We start from the raw sequence: 22905 nt of genomic DNA, 5'->3' as shown, positions 1-22905 counted from the left end.
GCTAAGTGCCAGAGAGTTCCAGACACTGAGGTGCTGTGACTGTTCCAATGGCAAGACACAGGTCTGCCCCATGAACCTGGTCAAATCCAGACATTACTTCCAAGGAGAAAGGTTTATGACAGGCTCCAGGTAGCACCTCAGCATCTGCATATAGAGTCTTTTCATGTGGGAAATGAGGTCAAGGAAAGGAGATAGTTGATTACACCATGTGTAGAAATAATTAGCAGTCACCACACTTCACAGTGGAATGTTGAGATTGAATTCTGTAGAATATTCAACATAAATTTAAAACACAGCCCTTATTCATTCATTAAAGGAACAGTTAACACTGACACAACTACAGTAACTACAGGTCTACAATAGTCTATACTGAATTTTTTCCTATTTACTCCTCACAACAAACAACCCTTTGAGAGTAGGTATCATCATTAACTTCCTTTCACAAATGAGGAAACTCAGAGGAAAAAAATACAAACGTGGGATCACACAGTCAGTAAATGGTAGAGACAAGATTTAAATCCTCACTGTACAGTTCTAGACTACAGCTCTTAACCAGTAGACCGTTGCCTCAACATTTATTGACTATCCTCTAATTACAGGCACTGGGAATCTTTTGAATTATGTGTTTTGTTTCATGAATGGAATTATAAGCTAACACAGCAATCTCCTCTGACCTGAACCTGGTATGATCTGACATGACTATGATCCAATCTGAATCATTTCTTTGGCAGAAAATGCACTGCCAAAGTTCCTTCAACTTTCAGAGCGGTGATGGCGACTTGTCCTTTTACCCTTCCTGCTATCAGAAGAGAAGAAAGGAGTTTCCAGAAAGTAGAAAAATACTTGTTGGACAACCTTCAGGCAAAGTCCAACTAAATCTTTCTCTGGGATGTGTGCTACATATATCAGGTTTTACCTTTTGATCTATATCTGTCCTTCAATAATACCATAGTCCTATCCACCACCCCACCACCCACCAAAAAACATGAGAGTGAGTTTTTGTCAACTTCAGTCTGACCGATACTTTTACAGTTGCAAACACAAATCTCATTGTACTACAAACACAGGAACATCATTTACAAATAATTTTTTTTTCTGCCATTAAGAACTTCAACCAATGTGATTCTGCAACCTGTATACTCAGAAAAATGAGATATTATATCCCATCTGATTCAAATGTATGATGTGTCAAAGTCATTGTACTGTCATCTGTAACTAATTAAAATTAAAAAATAAAAATAAAAAAAAATAACTTCAGGTTGTTTCCCAACATTCTGGAATGAAACAAAGAAAAGTGTCATATATTTTTAAAACATTCTTTTCCTGTGGCAATGCCTTCATAAATAGTTGAGAAATTAGTGTAAGAGTTATCAATGCATTGGAGACTTAAAAGATTATCATTAGAATACTTAGAACATTTACCTTATATTAGCAGCCTTAACATTGGTATAATTTTTTTTATTTTTTATCCACCAATTTTAATTCTTCTCACACTGCTGACTGTGACTTGGGGAATGTTTTATTCTCACTGTGCTTGAGTGTGTGTGTTTCAAAAGACACCTACAAGAAGAGATGCATCAATATTCCCAGAGCATTTCTAAACTGGCATTTCAAATTCAAGAGATTTATGGTTTAAATATGAGTATACAGTACATTTTTTTAAAAACCAACCTTTCATCAAAATCTGTAATAGGTATGCAAAGACATACAAAATCATCTGGCAACTGCACTACACTTTTCTAATATTTTCTCTCACCTTATTATATTCCTTTTCCTCCGACAATTTTCAAATCTAAGTTTACAGGAAAGCTTTTTGAGACCACAAAACCACTTCCCAATTATATGCTTAATACTTAAATACCTTACAGCTTATCTAATACTTGTTTAAATAATGAGCCCAATTATGAAAATCATTAGCATTTTTCCATTTGCTCTTCTCTAATTATGAGTACAGTACAAAGGTGGAGAAGGAATACGAACGATGCTGAACAAAGCTGTGCAGAGTCATATTTGAAAAGTGGGAAAGGCCTTTTACAAATGCAGAGCTAAAAATGTTTGCCAAAGCCTGAGAATAATTTTGGACATGAGTCTACAATAATTTTTATGAGAAGGAAAATTTTGCTCCCCGCCAAAAGAGAATAGACAAAGGCAAGTTCTCCCTCCCATGTCTGATTTAGTTCTGTTGAATTTTTCCTTCCTTACTTAGCAGGCCTGGGGTTTGGATGATCACAAACAGAGGTAAAGACTACACTAAGACATGGTCATTACCAGACATATCTGAACCACAGAAGCTTTAAGAAACACTCTAAAATCCACCCAGATAACCTATTAATAAATTTCACAATGTGTCATATTTTTTAAAACATCAGTGGGGGATAAACTTAGAGTGCAGACATGTTGACATTAATTCAAACATGTTTTAAGTTTTTGGGGGAGGCAGGGGGGTATATAGCAGTGGTTCCCCCATTACACATGAAGCTGAGGGTGTACTTAAAGTTCTTCTGGAAAATTGAACTAAAAAAATTAAGGTATATCTTTCTTTTTCTTTTTCTAGAAAAATTAAACCTGTTTGCAATGCCCCAGAAACCAATGCCTTTGTCACACATGACCTCAAGTTTCAGGATTCATGAGGAACTCCTTAGTTGTTACTCCCATCAAGATGTAAAAGTTCAGTGTTGTTGGTCTTGTCAGACCCCTCTCCAAAATAAATGCTTCTTTTGTGACTGATCAGATCCCCATGGGCCCACTCCACAGCCAACCAGAGTGATTACCCCAGCCTGAGCTGAATAAAGCTGTTTTCCACTTTTCCAGCATCACAATCCTGGATCCTCCCTTTAGTACCCCCACTCTCTCTTTAAGGAAGCTGTGGGGTTTTGTGTTGTTGTTGTTGTTGTTGTTGTTGTTTAAATCACATCTCCCTGCCTCCATCAATAGGTTCTTCACAAATAATATGAACCAATTTTCCTGGGGGTGAGGAGTAGGTGGTGGAGAGAAGATATTTCTCTAAATTTCAACCAGTTATTTTAAAAAGCAACACTGAGATTTTTAGGTCCATTTCCTAATTATTAGTCAAATTATTTACATGGTCATATTCTAAGAATCATAAATAGGACTGATTTCCCCAGGTTAAAAAAAGAAACCAACCAAGGTTGCAGTAAAGAGATACCTGACATGAGACATAAAGAAGAAATCTGTTCTGAAGCTCTCTGCTTCTTTTCTCTGACAGAAGAGTTTTCAATGTTATGTTTGTTGTGTTTTATTCTGAGTAGGGACAAAGAACAAAAGCAGCAGAAGAAAGCTGTCCTATAAGGTAAACAAAATTAATTAATTCTCAAGCTGGCACAAGACTCTGTGATTCTGAGAAGTGAACATTACTGTCGTAGATGCTTCACTTGAATGTCTTCTTATGTCTATCCGTTTCATGTTTTGCTATGTGCTAATCCCCACTGAAGGGGACACAGTGCAGAGTAAGACAGGCCTGGTCCATGACCTCACTGAACTTGAATTTTGTTGGAGTGACAAAAATCAAAAAAGAAAACAGAGATCATACACCCTATTCAAGAAAGTAACTCCAAATGGATCAAAGACCTAAATATAAAAGATACAACTACAAAATTCTTAGAAGAAAATAGGAAAAAAACTTCATGGATTTGGCAATGATTGCTTGGATATGACATCAAAAGCAATGAACACAAAAGAAAAAATAGATAATCTGGATTTCCTCAAAGTTAATTTAATTTTTTTTTTTTTGCATCAAAGGACACTGTCAACAAATGAAAAGGCAACCAATAGAATGGGAGAAAAAATGTTTGAAAATCATATATTTAAGGTATAAATATCTAGAATGTATGAAGAACTTCTACAACTCAACAACAATTTTTAAAAAGTCCAAAAATGGGCAAAGGCTTGAATAGACCTTTCTCTAAAGATTTACAAATGACCAATAAGAGCATGAAAAGATACTCAACATCATTATCACTAAGGAAATGCAAATCAAAACCATAATGAGATACCTCTTTACATTCATTTGGGAAGACTATTACTAAAAAAAAGAAAATGGCAGGTGTTGGTAAGGATGTAGAAAAATCAAAACCCTGCTCACTATTGTTAGGAATGTAAAATGGTAGTGCTACTATAGAAAACAGTATGGCAACTCCTCAAGAAATGAAAAATAGAACTACCATAAATTTGCAATTCCACTTTTGAGTATATGCCCAAAAGTGTCAAGAACAAGTGTTTTAGTTAGCTTTTTAGCTGTGTCGACTAAAAGAACTAGGGTTCACCATTTCAGAGGTCTCAATCCACAGCCAGCAGACTCCATGCCTCAGAGCTCAAGGTGAGGCATGACATCAGGGCAGAAGAGTGTGGCAGAAGGAAGCAACTCACATGATGATCAGGCACCACAGAGAGAAAGACTCTACTCACCAGATACAAAATATATACAACAAAGGCGTGTGTCCTCAGTGACCCACCTCCTCCAGCCACCCACCTGCCTACAGTTACCACTTAATTAATTCCATCAGAGGATTAAGTCAAAGAATGGGTTAAAGCTCTCATAACCCAATCATTTCTTCTCTGAACCTCCTTGCATTGTCTCACATCCTCCTTGGACACCTCACACCCAAACCATAACAACAAGGATGGGAACCTTTATCTCTAAACCTATTTGCAGAGCACTGAAAGTCACAATAGCCAAAAGGTAAAAGTAACCCAAGTGATCATTGAAAAGATAAACAGGAATGCTATTACACCACATTCTATATTATACCACATTCTATGGAATATTATTCAGCCTTAATAATGACAGAAATTCAATACATTCTAACAACATGAATTAATCTTCACAACATTATGCTAAGTAAAATAAGCTGGTCACAAAAAAGACAAATACTGTATGATTTTATTCATATGAGGTACTTAAGAGTACTCAGATTCATTCATAGAAAAAGTACAGATATGGTTGTCTGAGGCTGGGAGGAGGGAAGAATGGGGAGTGAATGTTGGGAGCTGCAGTTTGGGGAGATGGAGAGGCAATGACAGTTACACACTGTAAATGAACTTAATGTCTCTGAACTTGACACTTAAAATGGTTAAAATGATAAATTTTTGTTGTGTATATTTTATAACAAAAAAGTAGAACAGAATAATTTCAGATAATAAGAAGTGTTATTAAGGAATATAATATGCCTGGGAGTGACTGAAGGAAAGGTGAAACAACATTAGATTAAGTTTAAGTGCTCAGCAGAGGTGCTATTTGTCTGAAACTGAATAAGAAAGATCAGAGAGGTAAAACCTGGGGCAAGCATTTCAGGCAAACAGAAGAGCAAATGCAAAGTGCCTGAAGCAGGCGTGAGCTTTGCGTGTCGAAGGAACAGAAAGGCCCACTGGAGTGAATTCCTGGAATACTGATATGGGATGACCTACAAAAGGTAGGTGAAACATTGTAGGCCAGGGAAGTGGTATGCATTTTCTCTTAAGGATAATGCAACACCTTGGAGGAGTTTTGAGCAAGGGAAATGAGTGAGCTAATTTGTAAAAGATTATTTTGGCTTCTGTGCAGAAAATGAATCATAGGAGGGCAAGAATGAAAACATCCGTTTGGAGTTGCTGTAGCAGTACAGAATAGAGATGGTGGTGGTTTGGATTATAACAATGGCGACAAAGACAAATGACTATGTTCAACAGATGCTTTTGTAGGTAAAGCCAACAAATCTTGCCGATTTAGTTATGGATAGGATAATCATACATTTCATGTTTTCCTGGGACAGAACTGATTTCTTTCTTTGTCCCAATGCCTCGAACAGTTAGTCTCTCTTATTCTCAACAGTGTTAAGTTTGGACAATAAATCATAGGTCTGCCCCAGCTATGAGAAGTATAGGAAAAAGATGAATCAAGGATGACTCTGCAGCTTGAACAACTGCCAGTCTGCAGTATTGATGTTTCAAGATGCACTATTTAACAGTATTGTTGATGAAGGAAAGATGATCATTAGAACTCCACATTCCATTGCTTTACTGATAAGTCCTTTGTGTCAAGTTATTCAATGATCTCATATTCCTCTTCACATCCCAATTCAGTAGCTACTCTATGTACACCAAAACTTCAGTGGAAGAAATATAAGGCAAATTGAAGTAGACCGGGGAAACAATAATTCAAGTAACTTATCTGAAAATAAAAAGAAAATTCCTAGGGAAGAGCACATGTATAGGATTAACATTTAAGGAGCCTCCAGTCCTTCAGCTCAGGCAGAGACAAGAACATAGAACTGAATCTGTGGTCCAGCAAGGTGGAGGTAAACTGAGCTCTAGCTTGGAGCCTGGACTCTGGAGCTAAGCGACTAGAAGGAAAGATTCTCAGAGAAAGGTAGCACGGTAGAAAGAATGCTTAGACCATGGAAAGCACCACTGGCAATGAGTGGGTTAGAAAAACCTACAAAGTGAAAAACTAAGGCAACATGAGACTTCTTTTTTAGAGGATTCTAGCATCTAAGTAAAATTAAAAGGGACTGCAGAGTCAGGAAATATATTTGTGTATCTGGAAATTATCATTTCTTGATCTTTTTGCATTCTAGAAAAAGAAACAGGTTAATGAAACCTGAAGAAATATCTGTTATATTCTCTCTCTCTCTCTCTCTCTCTCTCTCTCTCTCTCTCTCTCACACACACACACACACACACACACACACACACACACACAGTTTATTATAATACATTATTTCTTTCTCTTTCCCTTTATCCAAAGGAGAAGTGATAACAATGAAAAAATCCCATAAAATTCTAAAATTGTTTTTTTTACAACTCTGAAGTTCAACAGATATTCACAAGACCAAAATACTATTTTAGACCAAACCTAAAAATTACTCAAGCCAAATTAACATGAAAACTTGGTAATAAAACTATTCCCTTTTATTGATATTTGAAAGCCAGCTACTATCAAAGCCTCTTACTACACCAATATATTCTTTGAAAAAAAAAAATAAGTGATTGATAATTAACTGGGGACTGTCTGGATGTGATCTGAGTAAAAAAGCAAATAGAAAGCTTAGCTGTGTTTCAACGGGAATTGATGTCTTCACTCACTACTATAATTTACAAGCTATTTTAAGCCTTGGTTTTGTGAACCATCTACATACTATGATTTCCAATATTACCCCAAATAGAAGAACCCTAGCAGTGCCCAAGAACTGAAATGCTGATTTTTTTTTTAATTTCAGCAATTAGTTTTGTCAGTTGATAGCCTTAGGATGAGCCAAACAGGATATAAAGAGCAGGACCTAACTGCAGTCTAAATTCAGCTATAACACCATAAGAGACAGAGAAAGAGACAGAGTGTCCCTTCAGGCTAACCGAATCTGTATTTTTGTTAACCTGGTCCAATCTTTTAAATACCTGTTTCACAGAAGCATCTGAATGATCTTTTAAAAACCACAGAGCTGAAACAGGTAATTGCTAGCTTGGTTGGATTAGAGAGATAGGTTAAGCCCATTATTTTTTCAGGTTTTCAAGGAGACCAACAGCTGCTGGTAACATATTCAGCTTTTGCTATGCAAATATCATTCATCTTGCCACCATCATTTGCTTTATTCCCTTGACAGAGTTCTTTAATCACAGATATTTTCACGGATCTATCAAACCTCACTCATCGTTGCATCCTATATTCTAAATTAATCTGGATAACATTTAGATGCTATCTTTTATGAATTATGTGCTACCTAAATATTACCCATGCTCACAAGGTGCCTGAATATTGTGGTCCACACACAGCTACCTTCAGGCCATTGCAGATTGCTCATTTTATTAAACATTGGTCTCCCTTGTTTTCAATTCACATTCAGATCTGGGCTTTTCCAGTGGATAAAATTCAGCATGATTTTTAAGTAGTCTTTAACCTCTAGTCCACTTGAGTTAAACTCTTAGGGACTTTCTTTAAGAATTTCAATTAATGGACTGAATTGGAAAGCTTTTCCTACAAATAAATGATAAGGTATATAGGAAATCGGACTCAACAAAATCTCCTGGCAGTCATTTATACATCCACAATCTAATAGAAAAATTTCAACTCTATCACACATCAGAATTATATTGCAAAATCAAATAAAATATGTTTCCACTTTGGAAAAAAATATAAGCATGCTTTCATAATTTGACAAATAGTAAGGTTTCTAAACAAAACTGTTGGCATCACTTTGAGCAATCTGCTGATTTGGAAAGAGCAGGTGCTTGCTTCAAGACTGTGAATAAGATAGTTTCCTTTGGCAATGGAGAAATAGTTGGGGATTGAAATAGAGTAGCTACCAGTGCTAGTAGCACAGCCTCAAGGTCAACTGAAGAACCAGTCTATTCTTTACCTCTTTCTTATAATCATTTAATTATTTCATGCTCATTTTTGTTGAACGTGTCAATTTTTTAAAAGAATATGTACTCTCAATCATACCATTCATTTTCCAAGAAAAATATTCCCAGTTAGATAAAGATGTATGAACAAAAGTATTTCTACTTTGGTTGTTCAGTCTTTTCAAGAAATCTGCGACTCTTGTTAGAACATTTCATAAATCCTTCATAGGACTTCTAATCCCTTCAATTTGGACCAATGTTAGATTTCTAATCATTAACAATGGATAATGCTAGCAAAGCTGAATTTTTAACTCATATACAGATATAGATATTCATGCTTATTCTCTATTAGCTTGTCACTTTCAAAGAATTGGAACAAAGATTTGAATATTTGCATATATTATTTAGCAAAATTGATCAAACAGGTGTTTGTCAAGTGTTTAATACATGCCAAGTATTTTGTTCAGTTCATGTATGTCTTTTTCTTATCTAAGGTGCCAAAACAAACACTTGGCTTGAAATTCTAACCCAAGTTCCACCTTTTTTCATCCAAGAAGTTTTCTACAAATATTCCAGCCCATAGTGACTTTTTTCTTACTTTAAGTAACTATAGAATTTATGTCTATATTTCTCGTTTTAATTCAGGGCAGTGAATTCCATTTGACATTAAATAACATCATTACAGAGCTTGGCACAAATTTTGCATACCATAGGTATACATCTACTTATTAAATACTAGATGAATACTGATATTTCCCCCCTTTTAACACAATGCATAAACTAGCATAAATGCATGAAAACTTATGTAATGTCTCTCCAAATACATTCTTACATTTTCATGCCATGCACTTTACAATCTTTCTATCACTAAGATAAAGAAGAGAATGGTTGGCATGGGGATGTAGCTCAGTGGTATAGCATTTGTATAGTGTGTGCGAGATCCTGAGTTTAATTCTCAGCACTATACGCATACCAAAAAAAAAAGTGTCATCAAGCTCCCCTTGAAGCTAAGGTTGAGGCTGAGAGAACATCAAAACAGATGTCTCAATTGGCAGTCTGACCCAATATTTCAAACCTCTTTCTATTTTCTAGCTTTTATCATTAGTCATATGTGTAATCATTTGAATGTCCTAAATTAATGGCTACACCTAAGGTGAATCCAGTTCTTTTAAATTCATTCAGTGACTAAAAGTAATGTGCATACTCAGTCATAGCACTGTTCCCTAACTCATACTCATTCTAGGAAAGAAATTTTAAAGCACCTTTTGAAGATTTTCAATTAAGTCTTTTAATGAACTTGCAAAGAAGGGTAAAGCAGTCTAAGAGCATCACCAGAGTATCTAGTTGATTGACATATTGTTTTCAGCTAATCATTTTTTGGTGTGATACTGAGCAATAAAACAGAAACCTTTGAACATTTTTTTTTAATTTAAAGTATAATAGTATCCACTGCTAAATCTACTCACCCACTGTGATCTGTGCCCACATACTCTACCTCCTTTCTTCATAACATGGATAAATTGTCTGTGCTCTAAGTTAAGACCAATCCTAAATTGTTCACTAAACCCCATTTCCTCGTGCCTACTGTTTTAGCCAGCTTTTTCACTGCTGTTACTAAAAGTTCCAACCAGCACAATTGTAGAGGAAGAGAAGTTTATTTGGGGTCTCACAGTTTTAGGGGTCTAAGTCCATGGACAGCAAGCTCCATTCCTTGGGGCTCCAGGTGAGGCTGACATCATGGCAGAGTGTGTGGCAGAGAGAAGCAACTCACATGACAATCAGAAAGCAGAGAGAATTCTCAACTTGCCAGATAGAAATATATATACCCCAAAGCCATGCCCTCCAATGTACCACCTCCTCCAGCCATAGCTCACCTTCCTTCAGTTACCATTCAATTAATCCCATTAGGAGATTAGTTAAGATTGAGTTAAGTCTTTTGTAACCCAGCCATTTCTTCTCTGAGCCTTCTTGCGTTGTCTCACATGAGAGCTTTTGGGGGACACCTACTCAGGAACACTGATCCCTCTCCTCTCCTTTCTCTTCTATTACCAAAGTATCCTTCCACAAATCATTACCATAAACACACAAATATTCTGATTTCACTTTCCTAAAACTAATTTTCTGCATCCTATTCCCACTGGAAACTTGATCCTTTATCACCTTATTTCTCTTCAACCCTTTTCAGCAAACTTCCTTAAAGGAGTTGCATAAACTCCTACTTCCAATTTCGAGTCTGCCATCTTCTCTGGGTCAGGCCTTCACTCCCACCAGCACCACTCCTATTAATGGCACAAATGAGGCTCCATTTCGATAAACCATAGTCAGTTCTTAATCTTCATATTACCTAATGCAAATCATCCAAATTCCATAGAATAACTTCCTCCTTTGACTCCCAGGACATCATACCCACCTGGTTTCCCTTCTACTCCTTCTCAGCCTCCTTTGCTAATTCCTGATCTTCTCCTCAACTTCACAAATGTCTAGAACAGAACCTGAAACATGGCATATGTCCACTATATATTTATTGAATGATTGAATCAGTGATTCCAAGGCCAATGGTATGATTTTTTTTAAGATATCCATCTGCAAATGGAAAAAAAGGGGGGGGCATAACTTTTATAGATACTTTCAAAGAGACATGGACCCTACAATTCATCTCCACCCAAATCCCATATAGTTTTTTAAAACCATTATAATTAAATAAATAATCACTGTTTAATTATTTGTAAGACATTAGTTTCCCAACCAAACTTACACATCACTAGAAATTTTATTTGCTATACAAAGACTTTGTTGTTCTTTGACACCCTCTTTATAATCAATAGTCCAGTATATTTATGGATATTTTATAGAACTTGGTATATAATTTTGTTGTTTTAAACAAAAGTAGAGAACTTTGCTGTTACAATTTCCCTTTATAATGAATTCTTACTCTATTTCTGATTTATTTGCCTTTGAGCCATTGGGTAGGAGCACAACTTCCAATACTATTAGTCCTTTGGGAAAATATTATCTCCTTCTTAGAATCATCCTCAGGAATGCACTGTAGTGGAAGACAATGACTGACCACATTTACATGCTTTTAACATAATCCAATCCTTTGTGCATTCTAAGAGTTTATCCAGGTAGTATTAATGATGGAAATGATGGCTTTGAATAGGTGTAATTAGAATGATAAATGCCTAATGGCAAACTGCAGCAAGGACAAATATAGATTGCATATTAAGATTGCTGGAAGGTTTTTTTGTTTGTTTGTTTGCTTGTTCTGTGTTTTCAGTTTTTTAATTGTTGTTGTTGTTGTTGTTGTTGTGTTAGCTAATAGAATTCACACTTTCAAATGAACTTTGGGTTCAAACTAGTTAGATATCTTAAAAGCAAATAATTAACCAGACCCCTCCCCCCAGGAGACTGTAAATTTACCTAAAAGATAATAATGATTAGAATGTATACATCCAAATAGGTATCATTCCCCTTAAAGTGATAATCTTGCAAGGTTCAAACTTTTCCCAATATTGGTGTCATATGTTCAGAACATTTCTGGAAACTATCTTTAAGAACATCACCACTCTTTATTGTCCTCAGAGAGCCCAGCCACATGTTCATATTTTGTCAGTGGATTTAAAAAAAAAATTATTCACTGTCATGTCCAATAAATCAGGTAAATGATAAAATTGAGAAATACCATCTTGAATCTAAAATGAGGTTTAACTACAAAATAAAAAGGCAGATGTCCTTGTAAAGATGGTGAAGTTGTTCGGAAGGCAAGTCCAAAGGTTTAACACGTTATTGAGCAATTGCAGCAAAGTTGAAATGTATGCAGCCTCCAGGGGTAACAACTGTGAGGTTTTCAATCACTTTGATTATAAATTCAGAAAACTCTTGTGTTTTAAAAATTCCCTGCAGTGGATATTTGTGACCTTAGCTTCCTAAGACACTGGGAACCAACTTTCCCCATTCTTCCCAGGTTGATACTGCCCAATTTTTAAAAATATCTGAATCATCAACTGAGGTAGCTCTTGGCTCTTTAAAAAGAGAGAACTTTAGAATTTAATTACTTTTACAATTTTCAAGAATACATACAACAATAAAAAATAAAACAAATATAACCTTAATGATGTAATTTGTTTATTTGGGTTCCTAGTGAATGCTCACTCTTGTCCAGATTGTGTTCTAAACACATTAAGCATATTAATTCATGTCATCTTTATCAGAACTTTATGATACAATCTACTATTAGCTTCATTTTACAACTGAAGAAAGTGAAATCAGAAAAAATTAAAAGACCACCCAAAATAGTTTGAAAGGTTCAGAGCCAAGACAAGACCATGGGCAATTCAATCCAGAGCCTGTTATCTGAACTACAGTGCTACATTGCTAAAAATGTTGGCCAAATTATTAGGACAAATTAGGAAAATGTATGCTTTAAAGCCAACAAGATATACAGGAATGAGAGAAGAGAGTAGAAAGATATCAATCATTGAAAAATTCTTCCTAATTGTCCATTTTCCCAAAAGTTAAGGATATTTGTAACTGTATTCTTATAGCTGATTAACTTCCTCAGATGCCAGGCCCTAGGCCTCTTAGACAAGGCCTATTAAGTTTCTGGCTTGCATATATACTCCCTCATGACACACCTCAGTCCCAAGAACATCACAAGTAAGACACTATGGAGCAGGAAATGCAAGGCCCTGGAGTGTCAGGTACCATGCTAAGTAATGTACCTGAAAGAAGCGAAATAACTGCCACCCTGCTGAAAATATCTTCACAAAGGATAGACAGTGATTAAACACTGAAACAAAATAAATAATTGTAAATATTATTCTAACAGAAATAAGGGAAATAACCTGGTGTTACAGTTTTGTGGGGGGTTTTATTTTTTTAATATTTTTATTTTAGTTGTAGATGGACAGAATGCCTTTATTTTGTTTATTTTTTTTTATGTAGTGCTGAGGAGCAAACCCAGTGTCTCATGCATGCTAGGCAAGCACTCTCCCTCTAAGCTACAGATGTGAGGTGTCCCCCAAGAGTTTATGTGTGAGATAATGCAAGAAGGTTTGGAGGAGAAATGATTGAGTTATAGTCTTAACCCAATCAGTGAATTAATCCCTGATGGATGAACTGAGTGGTAACTGGAGGCAGGTGGGGTGTGGCTGGAGGAAGTGGTTCATTGAGGGTGTGTCTTTGGGGTATATATTTTATATCTGGAGAGTAGAGACTCTCTCACTGTATGCTTCCAGATCACCAGGTGAGCTGCTTCCCTCTGCCATACTTTCCCACCATGATGTTCAGCCTTACCTTGAGTCTCAAGGAATGGACCTGGTTGTCCATGGACTGAGACCTCTGAAACCATGAGCCTTCACATAAATTCTTCCTCCTCTACAATTGTGCTGGTTGGGTCTTTTAGTCACAGCAGCAAAAAAGCTGACTAAAACACAAGGCACCAAAAAATCTACAACAAGAGCAAGGTCCACTGCACTGAAGCTCTTTAAGTCCAGAGGGCACAGCAATCCATAAAATGTAGAAACAGCACAGCAAGATATTATGAACTCCCTATTCATACCTAAATTGCACTGTTCAAGTGAAATTCCTTTTTTTTTTTCTTAGATGCTGGGAATTGAACCCAGGAGTACTACATCCCCAGTCTTTTTTATTTTTATTTTTTTTATTTTGAGACAGTGTCTTTCTAAATTGCTGAGGTTGACCTTGAAGTTACCATCCTCCTGCCTTAGCTTCCCAAGTAGCTGGGATTATACTCATGCACAACCATGCCTGACATCAAATGAAATTTCTTTTAATAAAACAGACCTCACAAGTTGATATGCCCGTTCCCACGCTAGCCTAAAAAGGGTTAAAAAGCAACTTTTCCCTGATGGATCCCTGACCTGACTCCACTAAACTTCAGGAAGCCTCTGAAAAACACAGGCTGTTCCAAGAATCTGTCTCCATCCCTGTCATTATATTATAATCTCGAGCATTCTTGCATTGCTTGTTTTCTGGGTCACCAGTAATACAAAGGAAAAATGACATTGCTCAAAGATAAAGAATCCTTTTTTCCAGTTCTCAAGTTTGAGCCAATTTTTGTGAACTAACCCACCTCAGAAAGCCTCTCTGAGGATGTGATATTTAAACTGAATCTTAAGGATAAAAAGGAGTCAGTTATGCAAAGCCCCAAGAAAAGGAGCATTAGAGTCCTGGTTCAAAGAGTAAACTTTTACAAAGACTGATATTAACAAAATGTCTCAGTATATTGCCATATCTTTCCTAATGCCTTTCTACATTATTGTTTCCTATTACCATAAAAGCAGCTTTCTTTGATAAGATGTGGAAGCCGTTTTCAAAAGACACAGAGAGGTGAATGTTGGTTCTCTTATTAGGGAATTGTATCAGTTCATGGACTCTAAACCTTGAACCACAGCCCAACTCCCCATATGCATCTGGAATTCCTGTCCAGATGCCAAAAAAATGTTGCTCACATTGAGAGGTGTTCTTTCAAAATTCAAACACCCACACATTGAAATAAAAACACTAAACCCACATAAATACTATAGAGACAGCTGGAGAAAGATGAAGAAGCTCTCCTGTAACTATGGAGTCAAAAGTAAAACTTTTTTTTTTAAGCTAAAAGACACAAGATACCACAAGGTGATCCTATACATAAATAAAGAGATGCAAAATATCAGCTGAAAAGGCAGAGGAATAAAGGATAGAGATTTGTAATTTTTAATAAGACTGTGGTCTGGTTTATTTTTTTTAAATCTTCTCAATTGGGTGTCCAGGATTATAAATCCCAATTAAGATTTCAGTTCTGTAAATATTCCCAGAAAAAAAAGGTTAAATGACCAAAGTTTGCCTTTAAATTATGTTTTTGAAAACAACTTCTGAAGCAGGCAATACAGTTTCTAATGCTTTAATAATGATAACTTGGTCTTACAAATGAAGCCAAATCTGCCAGTGGAGCTGGTATTGAAACACAGGCAAAAATGGCTTAGCTTGTCATTGTGTACAGTGTGAAAGTCCTTCCCCAGCTGCTAAATAAGCTGTTCTGCTTGCCAGGCCTCCCAAACATCATGCCGATTCACTCAGGGGCTGTTGAGCAGCAGGTGCGTGTGCCTATGCATATCCTCATGGGGCAAGTGCCTGAGATCACACAGCTCCATGCCCCAGGTTGTAACCATGTTGTGTAGGCTTTTTGCATGTATTTCTCTCTTTGACTCCACCATCAGTCAGAAAGTCTCTCGCTTATCACTCCCTGGCTATTTCTAATCTTTGTAGTCAGCTGTTGCAGCTGTTTCTATTTCAACAATTCTCTACCCATTTCTCCAACAATTATTCAAAAAGCATTTGTGGAGTAAGAATTATGTCACAAGCACTGTGTTAGGCGCCAGGCAAATAAAACCAACCACATGGCACTTACAATAAAAGGGGAGAGAGACGTGAAACAAACAAACATGTCATAACAACTCGCAGTCATTATAATGAACAGAAAGGAGCTCATTTGGACTCGGCTTTCAGAAGGCCCCTCTCCTGAAGTAATAAGTGAACCAAGGCCTAGAGATACATAGGAGAGAGATGGGGGGGGGGGGAGTGGAGAGAAGTCTTACAAGTCATAACATGAACTGGGCAAAGGTCTGAGAAGAATTAGAGCTTGGCACATGTGAAGAAGGCAAAGGTGGCCAGTCAGTGTGAAGGTGAAAGTGGCATGCTACCAGGTGGGCAAAGTAGGAGCCAGATGATGGTTTGTTGTGTTCAATAGTTTTCACAGCAGGGTTGGCCAATGAACAGTGTTGACATAATAGGCTTGGTTACATTTTAAATAGTTTTTCTGTTCTGTGGAGAGGAACTAAGAAGGCAGCAACAGTGAAAGATAAGAGGCCAATTATAGGGACCATGCATGAGTTTGGGTAGACTCAACCTCTCCCCAGTGAGTTTCTTCTCTCCTCCAGTCACTTAGGCCACACTCTGATTTTTCATAGAGGAGCCTGACTTAGAGACTCCAGGATCCCTCAAGAGTTCTCTATTTTCTTTCATGTAGAAAATCAAATAATCAACATGTGAAAAGTTTTGACTCTTCACAGCTATGTCCATTGTTCTTAAAAGCCACTTTGTTGTGAAAGTTTGAAGATATTTAGGCTTGTAAAGTTGACCCTCCAGATAACTAAAGTCTGCACAGTCTTTCAAGAAGATATGTCCTTGAATCCTGTGGATAAGCATTTACTATTTTGGAAGTGAAAACACATCTGCTGACACCTGATTTCAGAAATAAAGGAGCTGCCTTAACATTTTATCACAAGAGTCTTTAAGTCCATAAACCACTAAAAAAACACCATGAACTCCCTGAAAGAGTATGCAAATACTGAGATGATCTGTGCTTGGAGACTTTCCTGTAGAAGACTAAAACATTCATCAGATTTTCAGCAGGATTTCAGACTAAGAGACTAGGGCTAAACTTATCCATGGCCAGCAAACTTTCCCCAACATCCTCATGGGCACATGACCAAAGTCTAACCAATCAGTTTTCCTTGTCACTAATAAGTGGATATGAAGTAGCCATTATTAATGAAATTATATTAATAATTATTAATATTAATTATTGTTACATTTATTATTAATGAAAGTAGTCATTATTCTTCTGGAGTTGCTAGGCATGGGCTGCAGTGGCCATGATCCCTACAATACAGAAAAATTCTTCCAAAATACAGCAAATTTGTAAAAAAAAAAAAAATGGAAATGTGAGTTTAAAAAAACAGAAAGAAATGAGTTCTGCCATCACTGAACCCCTGATCCCACTCATTTGGCCTCTAGTTCTTATATCTTTTCTTCAAATTCTGAAATCTACCATAGTATTCTTTCAAGCTTCTTCAGCTAATTCTCTTTTTGTTAACCTATTTGAGTTATAGTTGTCTGCTACTTGAAATAGAATTAATCCTGGCTTATAATATAACCCTCAATAGCTTAGCAATCACCTCATCAATGTCATTCATCAAAGACTTAAGGACACTAGAATTAAAATTAAAGAAAAATATTAATTCATATTTTGACCAGTAACATTTAAAGATATTACTGAATTAGAAACAACATGCATTTTGCTACATTGAGTCCTAGTGATTGAAATTAAAGCCTAATTAGACACCTGTGGGAAGCTTATTAAATTATATTTACACATTAAATGTTTGCTTAATAAATCTAATAAACCATAAGATCACTTGAGGTTACAAAGCAGATGGCATATTTTAGATAAATTTAAGGGAATTAGATAGTTCTCATAAAATTATTTAATCTAGTACATATCATAAAAGACCAAAAATTCCATGCTAGGAAGGGACTTTCCATTTTATTCTAGTGATAATAATGATATAAGGGGGGAAAACTGATAAATCACAAAATATAGAAACACTCCACCTGATCAATAGTGTAAGTCTCTAGAACATCCTCCAAATCAATAAGATATAGAATAATGACAAGAAGCACCTAAGAATAAATGGAAAAAACAGTAGATTGTAACATAGCCCAGAATCATTATCTGAACTATATTAAAAGTGCATTTAACACAAGAATGTGATCAGTATTTTTAACTTCAATAGCACTGGCAATAAAGAAAGTTTTTCTTTTTTTTTTTTTCCCCATCTTAACTAACAAGTCATAGCATTGCAGAAACTTCACAAAATAAGAAAACAATTTTGAGAATCTCATACTACCCTAGCACTTTATGGCCTATGCCTGCAAGCTTTTAGCAATACCAAGATCATTTAACTTTTATAATTACTGAGTTTAGTGGTCAGCCATTGTCTGAAATGTGCATTACAAACTTACTTTCCAGGCAGAGAAATAACAATACAGGGCAACCTCACTGAGAATGAGGTTTTTCAATAAATAAACTTTGCCAAGCAGAAGAGGCGTTCAGTATTCTGAGAATCACTAAAACAAAGGGCCAGGCTTTGGCTGGCTGCACTTAACACACACAGTGTCATCACAGCACCATAGCACTCCTAAATGGTGGTATCACCTCCACTTTACAGATCAGAAAACTGAAGCTGTACACAGGCTTGGGTAACTTGCTTACATCCCGTGAGCCTGAGAGATGGGTCTGAAATGCAAACACCATCTGACTCCAAGTTCTTCTTATTCATACTGCCTCCTTTTACCTACAGAATTTTTTCATCTAGGTCAATAAATGCTTTAAAATTAGGAACACACTTTAGATGTAAAAATATTTTTAAATTTTATTTTATTGGTACTTCTTTTGTTAGACATGACAGTACAATTCATTTTGATAAAATTGTATAAGCATAGGATATATCTAATTAGGACTCCATTCTTGTGGGTGGGCATGATGGTGGGGTTCACTTAGGTATTTTCATATGTGTTCATATGAAATGTTAGATTTATTCTACTGTCCTTCCCATTCCTATCCACCCGCTTCCCTTCATTCCCCTTTGTCTAATCTACAAATACATTTTTAAAATACTGAATAAACCCCCTTAATATCTCAGGGATAACTATAAATGCAGGTTTTATTGTTCCTTGTAACCCTCAGGATCAAGTATCTTATTATTCCACTTGTTGTCATTGTGTGTTGTGTCTGACAGAAATTGTGCCTCTTCACAATAGCATCTCTATACAAACATATACACCTTCAAATCTTCTCAGGATGGAAAATAAGAAAGCCATATAAATAATCATTAAAATTCTGGGAGAATCCAAAAATTCAATTCTGTGTCTTAAGAGTAAGGTCTTTGAAACCACTAGAGGTTTGGTAGAGGTCCAAAGGTCCCCTTGGTTTATTTCCTTACCTCCAGTATTCTAATGGATTAGGTTTCAGAAAGGAGGACTAATGATAGCAAATCACCTCCAAATACATGAAAAGTGACTGTGATTATACATTTACACAGTTTGGCCCAAGATTTCTGGTAAACTAGCTGACTTCTAAAAGTAGGCCGTCACAATGATTTATGGAATAGATTGTATTTTCAATCCCTCACCCACCTTTTAGCACCATTCCTTGTTATGGGCCACATTATACCTCTTATCTCATCTTGTCATCCAAAAAGAATCTTGTAAACCTTCCTATAATAATGAAGACCATCACTTGTGTTTTTCTGGAAAGTCAATCACTGTATCAAGACTCTACCTGCAGTGAGTAACTCATTAATTCTCATAACCAATCAGGTCTACTCAGCATGGCTGTGCATTTTGTGATCATCAAACATATGTGAGTGCCAGTCACATAGACTACAATGTCAATGGTGCTCCTTGGAGATGGGCAATGTCCAACCCCAGAGCAGCCTGAAGGTAGTTACTATTTAATCCCCATATGACAGTAACTGGAGCTTAAAAAGTTTGTGTAAGTAGTAAATACATCAGTAAATGAAGCTTAATCATTATGATAAGTTACATCTTATATTTTCCTATATTTTATTGAATTATGATACCTTAAAACATTCATATAGCAGACACTACAGATACATATGCACAAATACTCAAAACATACAACTGTCCTAGTTTAGTAGCAGATTATTCAATAACAACTATGAATCAGAGCCTGTTTCTCAAGAATATCCCAGAATAAATCAGGACACAGGAGAGTCCTGAGGATCCTAAGAGATCCTTCAAATAGAGCTATTTGGGGATACAGCATTCCATAGATTAAGTTCCTTGAGCAGTAATTCCATACCTATCTGAGATCCCAAAGAGCCATATTTGACCAATGAATTTGACCCAGAAAGTACACAGCTTACACCAAAATATCAGGCTATATCATAAATAAACCTATAGGTGCAAAGAACTGATACATAATCAAACCTATAATGAATGGATTTTAACCTTAGGTGGAAATAAATAATCAATGAAGGCATTTAATCATTACCTGGTAAATTAGTGAGCTTTCTGTCACTAAAACAAATACCTGAGAAAAATCACCTTATCAAGAGAAATGTTCTATTTTGGCTCATGGTTTAAAAGGTTCTGTCCACAATTTGTTGTTCCCGTTGTTTTTAAGCCCATGGCAGGGCAGCATATCATGGCAGGAGCACATGGCAGAGCTTGGCAGAAATATACTCACCTCATGGTCTCAGAAACCAAAATGAGAGGCAGAGAAAGGAATCAAGTCCCATTGTCTCCTTCAAGGACATCCTCCCAATGATCTGAAGTTGTTCCACTAGGCCCATCTCTTGAAGATTCCACCACCTCCCAGTAGTGCCATACTGAGGGCTAAGGCTTTACACATTGACATTTGGCAGACATGTAAGATTCAAACTATAGCACCTAGAGATGCACATTCATCATGTAATACTTCGTCATCAAATTTCCCTCAACAGAGAGTTCTTTCCCAAACATAGCTCTTATTCTAAAACACAAAGCACTGTAGAATGTGAATGGGTTCCAAGGTATCTCTGTGACAATAAGCAGCAGGACCCTGGGGGTGGCTTCTGTAGAAGCAATCCACCAGAGATCAAAGACACCTTTACCAACCCACATAAAATATCCTACTTCAGCAGTGAGGATGGGCCATTTCTGAAGTACGTCCCTTTCTTTGTTTTCATCTTTCACTAAATATTTACTGAATATCTACTCTAATACTAAGTGTAGCTTTAGACAATGATATATTGAAAGGAACAAGGAATAGTCTATCCTTAGGGAACTTACAGTCAAGGGAAGGAATAAAATACAAATATAGGTCAATTCTAAAACAGAACAAAATATGAGCAAGGGGCTGAGAGAGGAATTAGTTCTGCCTGTTCGTGAAGCAGGAGGCTGGAGAATGATTCACAGGGGCAAAGCAATAGTACTAGTGGGACTTGAAGCCCAAGTAGGAGTTTGTCTGGTTAAGAAGCCAAGGTGGAAGGCAGATAGGAGTAAGCTGCTTCTTACTGCATAATTAGCTACAAGAATGAAAGAAGAAATTTTCTTCGGGCTCTCATTATACTACTGCTTTGTCCTCTCTTGATTATATTTTGTTTGATTTTAAAGTAAATATCAGGAAAGATTCACTAGGCTGTTATTTGCATGAAAGTGAAATGGCTGGGTTCAGGTTGAAACTTGCTATTTTTAAAATATGTTTCTAGGTCCATTAAAAAAATCAGCCACAGTATCTTGACTTTTCAACAGTTCATGTGAGAACATAAGATTTTTTTTTCTTCAAAAACTGTAACTTAAAGGTCACAATTAAATTAAACATCAACATTTATTAAGATCAAGTTAATACTCCCTGAAAATTAGATTACTTCCCCCAGTGTGTATTTAAATTGGCAGCTGGTGAGTAGCTTAACGTGTTCCACATTGGTACACTACAGCAAAACATAGAAGCCATTACAGAATGCAAAATTATTGCTGAGTTGGGGATCCCTGAGATCTTTCCAGTAAACTCCAAGAGCTGAACTACCTATTAAACCACAGTATCAGAAGAGTTCTAAATCACCACAGCATTCCAGAACTACCTACACGATCTGAACTATTCCTTATTACAGTACAAGGATGTGCTCAGAAGACAATTTTCTTATCAGCTTAAAGTAAGATAAAGATAATAAAATATATTATAGTAGAGGAGGAAAAAATCTAACAGCCCATGATACTTAGGCAAAACATACAGCTGCAATGTTTAATGCTTATAGATTTTGTCACAGAAGACTCTAGGGCCATCCTAAGCACATTTGCTCCATCACTTTTCTCTCTGTCTTATCAACAGTCTACTACAGGCCTTCCAACAAGGAGGGAAACATATTTCCCATACATAGTTCTGGATGGTACAAGCCTCCATTTCTCCTGCTACAGTACAGCCTATGGAAGTACAACTTCTATCCCTGTCAACAACCAATGTGTGAACTCAATTACATGACTTCCTTTCATCTGACCAGAGTTCACACTCAGAAAGGTTGAAGAAAAGCGTCTTTTGACACTGCCATCTCACACTCATTACAGCTGAAATCAGAAGCATCACACCAGAGGAAATATTGACCAAAATCCTGCTTGCCATTCATTCAGAAAGGTTGCTTCCCCAGAACGGCTGGCATTCACCTTGCTAACAGAGACTCGTTCTTATCATCTGTAATATTTGCTATATGTCTAGCTGGACGCTTTCATTTCTGATCTCATCCTAAGGTCAAAGTCACACACTTACCCCATCAGAACCTAGCAGCAATGATCTGTTATTGTCCAGTCCAATATCTTCAAATTAAAACAGCAAAAATAGTTGTGCAGAAGGCTATTTACAGACTACATGCTTCCTCGTAAACACCTGAGAGCTGGCAGAACAAGATGGTATGCATGGATAGGAAATGATACAAATGACAAATGAGCAGTGTCTAATTATTCAGGCGTTGCTCAGACTCAGAGACAAAAGCAAGAAAACTGAGAGTTAGGATGAAACCCCATCCTCCTCTAACCCTATTGTGCCTGTGTACTACAGTACATATTAATGTAACATCGAGCCCTATTTTTAGACCTCTGCAATTCCACAGGCATAAATCATTCCTGTGCCATAAGTCACCTTTGAGTTAGCAATGCCAAGCTCAACATTTTGTGGGATCCTACAACAATATAATTGGAAGCAAGTGATATTTAAAATGAATAGTGATC

At 36.5% G+C, this 22905-nt stretch overlaps 1 protein-coding gene across 1 annotated transcript in view; it reads right to left on the bottom strand.

Annotated features, from left to right (window-relative positions):
- Tafa2 (TAFA chemokine like family member 2) overlaps nucleotides 1-22512 on the bottom strand; it is a 296677-nt gene extending 274165 nt beyond the window's left edge. Inside the window, exon 1 of the mRNA XM_077799045.1 lies at nucleotides 22448-22512. Within this exon, the coding sequence (XP_077655171.1) occupies nucleotides 22448-22452 (5 nt within the window). The 5' untranslated portion in view covers nucleotides 22453-22512. The remainder of the gene's footprint in view (nucleotides 1-22447) is intronic.
- Nucleotides 22513-22905: the final 393 nt, after the last annotated feature.

Source organism: Urocitellus parryii, chromosome 5 (assembly GCF_045843805.1).
Source record: "Urocitellus parryii isolate mUroPar1 chromosome 5, mUroPar1.hap1, whole genome shotgun sequence".
NCBI classification, from domain to species: domain Eukaryota; kingdom Metazoa; phylum Chordata; class Mammalia; order Rodentia; family Sciuridae; genus Urocitellus; species Urocitellus parryii.
Note: the sequence above shows the minus strand (reverse complement) of the source record. Positions and strands in the feature narration are given on the sequence as shown.